Consider the following 8118-nt stretch of genomic DNA (forward strand, 5'->3'; position numbering starts at 1 on the left):
GGCCACTGGCCCCATCAGGTCGAGCAGGAACCATGTTTAAAATGGCGGACACAACCCGGGTTTGCTGTGATCCCGTATGGCTGCGAGAGCTCTAGCCAGCCGATCTGGGACTACTCTGCTTTGCCACCTCGGAACCATCCTCACATGGAAAGAAAGCCAAAATGGAAAGATTGAACAGAGAGACCAATGGATGCATGATTGCGTCGCCCAGAGCTTGCGAAACTCGGGCCATGGTACGGTTCCGAGGCTCGCTCAAAACTGGCTGAATCCCTCGTCTCTGCGGGCGGTCTTGCGGTAGTCGGCCTCGGAGAAACCGTCAATGCGCTTGAGAACAAAGGCAATGCAGCCCATGAAGGCCTTCATGAGGAAGTAGAGCAAAGCCGAGACTCCGCCAACCTCGCCGAGCCAGTTGTTCTGCGATGGAAAGCATGGAAGGAAGTAGACTCGATAGTGAGAGGCAGACTCCAGATGTATGATGTCGCCATCGACACAACTACCACTGGCACGGTGAGTCCCATTTCGATCTCCAGCGAGCCCGCTTGTTGAAGTGGTCGCTGCTTGCATCAGCGAATGTGGGGGCAGAGCTCAGCCGATGTGCAGGCAACTGTACCATGTCGAGAACCAAAAAGTCCTTCTCGTAAGTCACTTCCAGGACAGGGTACTTGACAACAATGCTCACGGTTTGGCCGGCAGAGCTGTTTGACGGCAGGCTGTTGTTGAGTCGAACCGACGAGGCTTTGATCTCGTAATCGACCTCAACGTTGCCTCCGAGGTCGATCATATAAACCTTTCTGTGAATCCAGGCACATTTAGGGGTGAGGCATCACTATCCAACTACTCGGGTGAGAGCCAACGAGCCAACGAGCCAACGAGCCGTCCATTTGGATGTGATATGTTGGATTACATATGCGAGAGGGAGGGGTAGTCGCACATTCATGCTTTGGGCTCCTGCCCTTCGCTTCGACTGGCCTGCACGGTCCACAGACGCAGCCCATACCTTGCAATCACCTCAGTGACCATGTTGGCCGAGGCCATAAAGACATTTTCATAGTCCAAGTTCGGCGTGGCTTGCTGGCTGGCATTCTGCGGATTGGCCACCACTTGGACGCCGCCAGGGCTCGATGGAGAGGTGCTGCTGACCGCCAGCGAGATCTGGAGCGAGTCTATGTTGGTGGCCGCGATCTCGACTCGGCCGGGGAGCTCGTTGAAGACCCAGCAGTTGAGGGACATGCCATAGACGACATACTGTCGCTGGACGATGCCAATGGGGTCGCACGGGATCGAGGATGCCAGGGTAGTGTGGGCACAGGCTGGAGAAGTAAGGGTCGTGAGCATGTCCAGCGGACACACGACCATGGCTGGAAACTCATATGAGGCGCTAGGGACCTTGTTGGGGAAGAGATTGTTGAGAACGTCGAAGGGCAGGACGTTGGGCGCTGTGACGGAGCGGTAAGTAGCCGGCAGCTGAAACGGGGGCAGATTCAGGACAGAGATAGTCGATGGATCAGTCGATTAGAGGCATAACAGCAGGAAAAACGGGACGTGGGAAGCCGACGAAATGTCGCCTTGGATGGACTGCTCGGTCGATCGGGGCAGCAGCGATCGAGCCAAAGCAACAAACCCACCTGCGTAGCAACATAGTGGCCTCGAAAGCCCGCATAGAAAACCATAACGAGAATGAAGAGCGAGGCTATGGCAGCCTGCACTCGTGTGTAGATGAGCTGTCCTCGGTCATTCAGGACCCTGGCTGGAATACCGGTACAGAGCAGCAAAAGTAGTTGGAGCCATCAGCGACCATCTGCGATATCACACACGGGCCACTTGCGCTGTACTCTACCCATGGTGAAGATGCTAGTGGGGTGAAGATGCAGAGGGCTGTTCGAGCATGGGGGCAAAGGGCAATGCGGCGGCGCTCAAGAGATTTATCGGGCTGGAGTGCTTCGGCATATGTCAGTGGAAACGTCACCTTGCAACTCGGCCCCACACCCAATCACCAGGTCTGCACCATGTTCAGAAGAAAGCGAGACGGCGCAGTCTGTAACATCTTGCGCTGGCCGTTAATATTAACAAATATCATCGCCAGTCTCCTAGTGGAAGCTCTGGGTCGTCCTCGGCCTCCACAGCCGACTTGTTTGTTCAGGGCCCACAGAAAAGTGACGACCCTGGCTCAGGACAGGGTGCGTTCTGGGTCTTGCCCGCTCCAAAGCCTCCATCTGGCCCTCCTCTCGGCTTCCCGTCCCGCCTCACCCCTTTGCTTCCTCGGTTGCGCTCGTCTTCTCATCATCGTTGCAGCCCGCAGCTACGAACATCCCCACGCATCCATGGCCGATCCAATGTCCTCCACTGCGCGGGACTCTGGGAGCGAGTTCGAGTCCGATCTTGAATCGGATCTCCCGTCCTCTTCCCACTTCCGCACCACAGCCGGAAGTTTTGTCAAAAACTCGAGCGATATCGACTACAGCAGCGAGGAAGACGACGAAGATGAGATCGATATCGACGACGACGATGATGACGACGATGACGACGATGATGATGACGATGACGATGACGATGACGACGCAAAGCTTATTCACAAGATGACTGCCAAGGAGCAGCTCAAGCGCAAGAGCCGCATCGAAAACAGCGAAAGCGACTCTGAGAGTAGCGCCGACACCGCCCAGCAGCCCCCCAAGCGGCTCTTGACCAAATATGCCGGCAAATTGGTCCGTGGATCCACATCCACATTTGCAAAATCGAGGCTGTCGCGCTCCACAACAATCGAAGACGAGGAGGAAGACGTCGATATCGATGGCGATGGCGATCAGGCGAGCGGAGCAGCTCGCCAGAGCTTGGGCAGCGCACAGAAAGGAGCCGGCCTCAACAGCGACAGCGACTCCTCCAGCGACGAGGACTTTGGGCCCACGGATCTCCAGAGCAGCTCCTCCGAAGGCGGGTCGATGAACGAGGATGTGGACGAGGACGAGGAGGATGACGAAGAATCAATCTTTGATCGACTTGACCGCAAGATCTATAGGGACACCGCCTCGAAGAAGCACAGCCGGCTTGAAGCCGTCGCTGGGTCCCTGGCGGCGCCCCATGGCTCATCCAAAGACGTCTCGGTCGAGGACGAAACCTCGGAGATCAACATCACCGACGACGACGACATTGACATTGACGACGACGAAAACGACGATATCGACGAAGACGATGGCAACATCAATGTTGACGACGATGACGACGACGATGACGACGACGATGACGACGACGATGACGACGACGATGACGACGAGACCCTGCTGCCAAAGACTGTCTCACCAGCCAAGGGCCTGATTTCACCAAGATCGACTCAGCCAAGTTCGTCGACGCAAGCTAGGACTGGCCCAGATGACGATGATGTCGATATCGAGTATGAGAACGACGAAAACTCGAGCGACATCCTGATCGACGAGGAAGAGGAGGATGATCAGCTCGATAACGATGAAATCGACGATGCTCTGGACGAGGATGAGGATGCGCCGATCGAAGACTTTGACGACATTGAGGCCGAGGAGGGCACCACGACAAAATCAGGAAGCGCTGCTGTCCATGGCTCGTCGGAGAAGCACCGCACGCCCACGCCCAAATCGGAATCCAAGACAAAAGGTTCGTTGGACACACTGACTTTGATCGCAAAAGCCACCAGAGTTGCATTATCGGAGTCCGCATGATCAATCGAGCCTGAAACCACGGCACACCGACACCGTTGGCTCTGACGCACGACGCCGTATATGATCTGCTGTTTCTTTGTCGGATTTCCAGGCGGCAAAAATGATGCAGAAAGCGATGGGCTCTCCAGCGACAGGTACGTTTGCTCCAGTGACGATAACGACGGCGCTCGCCATGGCAGCCCCGAGCTGATGGAGAGTACACATGGTTTCAAGCAGCCATACGGTACCTCGGATGCTCATCTCTGCTACCGATCCAGCGACAGTGCCATACTGAGCAACATGAAGAGCTCTGGCAGAATGACGGCGCGCCAGCGATCCATGGTCGGCGACGGAACAAATGAGTATGGTAAGCGATGGCTAAGCCAGGAAAGATGCATGAACAATCGATATCTGGGAGCATGGCCGCGCCTCGGGATCTAATAGTTGCCACAATCTCTCCTACAGCGGCACTGTCACCCAAGGGTAAGGTGCTGACCGAAACCGAGATGCTGAAAAAGTCCGAGATGGCAGAGAAACGGCGGGCCATGAATGCCAAGCGGGCCGAGCAGGACAAGGAGGCCACCATCAACCGCATCTTGAACAAGCTCAACAGCCGGAGAGGCGAACGAACCCAGGCAAGCTACTGCACGGTGCTCAGAGCATACTTCCTGAATGATGAGCATCCGAGGCAGAGAGGCACCCGACTGAGACACTGACCCTGCCTGAACTTCTTGACAGGAATCCAGGGGCGATCTCCAAGACACCGACGGTGCCGTGCTGCCACCCGTGCGGTATATTCAGCGAACCACCACCAGCACACTCTCCTTTCTGGACGCAAGCGATGCGCCGGTGTCGGCGATCAGTCCAAAGTAAGTGGCCCATCTCTGAGGCACCGGGAGAGTAACGCCGCCATTCACAGACACGCTCTGTACCATTGTCTGAACTGTCTGGCTGTTGTCATTTGTCCAGATACCCCGCTCCTATCAAGTGCACCGTTCCGGGCTGCGAGCTCCCGAAACAGTACCGCGAGTCCAAAAGCGGTCTGCCTGTTTGCACCAAGCTTGAGCATTACAAGCTGGTGCGGGCGCAACATAGCGCCGCTTGAGCTACATATTCTATTGCAGTCGCCGACAACGATATACATACAGTCTTACTCGATCCAGGGCCACTACAATGTCCTCGCTTGCATCTTTTCATCGGCGCGGCCGCCCGACGTCCGTTCATATCCTCTCCAGTGACTGAGGCTTCCAGACAGGGTACATCACCTTCCACTTCATCCTGACTATTTTTTTGGCTCCGGTCACCCGCACGCACTCGGAGTTGATAACGTCCTGCATCGTCAGCGGAATCATATGGCGTTGCGGAGTATGAATCTCCGGCTGGGCCTCGGGGAGGACAGTCGTGGGTGCTACTGGATGCGGCTTTGATGGTTCTCCGGCCTGTGTCGGTGGCTCTTGTGTTTCTGGTAATGACGCTGATGACATAGTTGCTTGTTGGAGAGGCGATGGTGCTGCTCTTGTCGAGTCTTCGTCTGATGGTAGCTCCGCCGAAGGAGGCAGGATCGCCAAGTCGACAAACTGCAGCGAGCCACGGTCCGGAGACATAGACGGATCACGCAGCGGACTGTCTCCAAACGATAGCGACTTCTCGAATGAGACCGAAGCCGCAGTACTCCTGGCCGAGCTCGAGGCTTCTCTGTTGGTATTGACACTGCTACTACTAGCGTGATCCTGAGTGCTCTTGGCGCTGGCGGAGCGACTCTCGGGCGTCGCAAAACTCTCGGACCTTGTCCACGACGATGGCTGTGATTCATCTGTCGTGGCTTTGTCATTGCCCTCATCACTATCGGCCTCTTCCTCCAGCAGCGAGTTTAGCTTAGCCTCCACGGCCGAGCCGATGGGCGGTATCTTCTTGTTGTATCCTAGAAACAGAGTTCCGTCCGATTTCATCAGGCTCGGTCGCCGACTGGCGTTGACTATGGCCTTGGTGAGCTCGTCGATCGGGTCGTCCGTACGGATGGGAATCTTGGCCTGCTCCTCGTCAAACTCAGACTTTGGAATGATCGACACGGCCACCTGCTTTGGAACCTCAAACTGGCTGGGTCCTGTACGAAAGTCCTCCAATACCAGACATTCGACCAGAGAGTTGTCCTTCTCGGCGACAACGCTTGGACTGCTGATGTGCATCATCCGGAGCAGACGCTGGGCATTCACTTTGTTCCGGAGGCTGCTTTCGACCATTCTGTCAAACGTGTGATATCTCCGATCCAGTTTTTGCTGAGGCGAAAGGATCGATAGTGGGGTAGTGGGCGTTTATGTGTGTTGCAAATGGATTCAATTCTCAGTGTAAGTCATTCTGCTCGGTATCACTCATTGTCGCTCGACTGTCAGTGGCGGCGGCTTGATGCTCTCTCTTGGGTCACCGTTTGCATACCTGATTGCTGTCTTCTTCATCTGGCTCCCTCCAGTGCTGCCGCGCTTCCTCGGAGAGTCCAATATGCACACCAAGCGAGCTCAATGCCGGCATCGATGGCCCACTCGTCGAAGCCTGCATACGACGCAGACGTGTAAGCCGTGGCAATCCTGTTTCGTGAGACAGTCTCACACATGCAGCAGACATGGTTTACCCTAGATGAGGACCGCACAGCGCCATACTGTGAAAACGATTTCCGACTTGCACGGCTGATCCGGACGCTCTTTCGTTGCTCCAATGCCTCGGCCGTCGTGCCTTCAGCAATCGGCACATGGTCGGCGTTGATCGGCCAGTCGATTCCAGAGTCGAAATACTCGCACTGATCTTGATTGAGGCCGTATGCCTGACTGTTGAAGGGCGACCATGTCTCTGTCTCGGCAGCAGCGTCGTCGGCAGAGATGCGCAGAGAGTGGTGTTTCTTCATCGCAACGTGATACCAATGCGACCTCCACATCTGAGAGAGGGCTTTGTCTGTTGTTGGAAATATTGGTGGACGCTTGCGACTTTCCTGTTTGTCGGTTGAGGCGACTCGTTGCGTCAGTGAAATCGTCGTGGGATGAGCCAGCCCTCTCGATTATCGGGGGTGCAACCACAAGAGTGAGTAGAGTCCGACTGCCGCTTGGGTTGGCTCTGAGCCTTAGTTGCTCACTTGCCTGGCTGAGTATGGCCTGCTGGCGTGCCTGCTCTGCCTGTGTTTCCTGCAGCTGCCGATGATGCTCTTGCGACAGCTGAAGCCGACGTCTTGATTTTTCAGCCTTCTCCATCACAGACGCACGCCACTCTTCGCGATACTGAGTGCGCTTCTGCTCCAGCAGTATGTTGATGGCATCTGCTCTCTGTTTGGCCATGCAGCCGGACATGGCCAATATCCAATCCATTTAATCCAACCATTAGAGCTGCCTAGTTTGCCTTGCACTTCATCTGAAATCTTGGATGCTCATGAGCGGGTAACTTACTCGCTCGGCCACGGATGGATCCAGGACAGCGGAAGCCCTCGATGCAGCCGATGCGGCCGCCTCGCTATTTCGAGCTCTTGCTGCTCGTGCGCTGAGAGTTGTGACATTACAAACGAAGCAGCCGGGAATCGCGATGAGCTGTCGCCGGTGGACAACTCTGCAGACAGTGGGCTATGGCAAACACGAACGCTGCTTTGTGATAATGAATCATCGCGGCGCGAGCAGCATCGCAGACTCACCGAGACCGACGCTTGCTCGAGTTGGACTCGCGCATCATTCCGATAGTCGATGATGATCCGGCGTCCGGCGCCATCTGGTGCAGCATGGCGGTCAGTATGTGCAGTATACATTTAGAACATCGTTCGCTTGAGTAGGGGTACTGCAGACTCCCACCCATTCGCCGCATTCGCCTCACATTTGCCACACAAGCGACCGTATCTGACCTTTTCGCCTAAACTCCGAGTATCTGGCAGCTCCGATATTCTTCTCGTAGGCTTCTTTTTTCGAGCGACACGCACAGGCGGTGGTGTGATGGAGGCAAGCAGTGCCGTACCGGGCGCTAGCGACGTGGCGAGATTATATGCCTCCAACTCGAGCTGAGCGACATACTCGGCCACGAGATCCGCTTCGGTCGGGGCACGAGAGAGTGGGTTGTCTTCGCCGCCATCGTCGGCCTTTTCTGTGCGGCCGGTGCTGTTCCGCTGCGACGGGGTCGAGCCTTTGGCTGTCAGGAGTATGCTTCGTGGAGAGGCCGGTGTGTTTCTGGCAGAGGAGAGTGAACTCTTGATAGAGTCGAGTCCACCCCTGAACCCGGCGGTCGGCACTCTGCTCGAGGTCTGGGACTGCGGCGCCATCCGGCCGTTTTCGAGTTGGCTGAGACTCAATGCGGATTCGGCAGGCGGGTCGGAAAAGGCTGGGTGATTGCTGGAGGAGTCGGAAGGGGGAGTGAAGGAAGGTCTCGCCAATGAGTCCGGAGTAGAATCGATGCTCTGGGTAACTGGTGGATCCGTGAACGTATCGAGGGA

General features: G+C 56.0%; 3 protein-coding genes across 3 annotated transcripts; 1 reads left to right on the forward strand and 2 right to left on the reverse strand.

The window, feature by feature from the left end:
- Positions 1-252: 252 nt before the first annotated feature.
- BJ171DRAFT_476883 (uncharacterized protein) lies at positions 253-1841 on the reverse strand (the record flags this gene model as incomplete). The annotated part of the gene is made up of 5 exons (XM_053108852.1): positions 253-414; positions 611-791; positions 998-1464; positions 1626-1700; positions 1815-1841. 5 exons carry the CDS (start codon positions 1839-1841, stop codon positions 253-255), a joined length of 912 nt encoding a protein of 303 aa, XP_052964299.1.
- A 124-nt stretch (positions 1842-1965) lies between these two features.
- BJ171DRAFT_569854 (uncharacterized protein) lies at positions 1966-3098 on the forward strand (the record flags this gene model as incomplete). The annotated part of the gene is made up of 2 exons (XM_053113590.1): positions 1966-1997; positions 2084-3098. A coding segment is annotated over exon 2 (777 nt), but the record flags the coding sequence as incomplete, so codon positions are not given.
- Positions 3099-4831: 1733 nt separating this feature from the next.
- BJ171DRAFT_515224 (uncharacterized protein) lies at positions 4832-5637 on the reverse strand. The gene has a single exon (XM_053111917.1). It carries the CDS (start codon positions 5612-5614, stop codon positions 4886-4888), a length of 729 nt encoding a protein of 242 aa, XP_052964301.1. The 5' UTR covers positions 5615-5637; the 3' UTR covers positions 4832-4885.
- Positions 5638-8118: the final 2481 nt, after the last annotated feature.

This window comes from Polychytrium aggregatum, assembly GCF_025602895.1.
Source record: "Polychytrium aggregatum strain JEL109 chromosome Unknown BJ171scaffold_33, whole genome shotgun sequence".
In the NCBI taxonomy this organism is placed as follows: Eukaryota; Fungi; Chytridiomycota; class Chytridiomycetes; order Polychytriales; genus Polychytrium; species Polychytrium aggregatum.

What these genes read in the sequence shown, in the direction of transcription:
- BJ171DRAFT_515224 (XM_053111917.1), bottom strand. Translation starts at nt 5,614, where the DNA reads ATGAAATCGGACGGAACTCTGTTTCTAGGATACAACAAGAAGATACCG.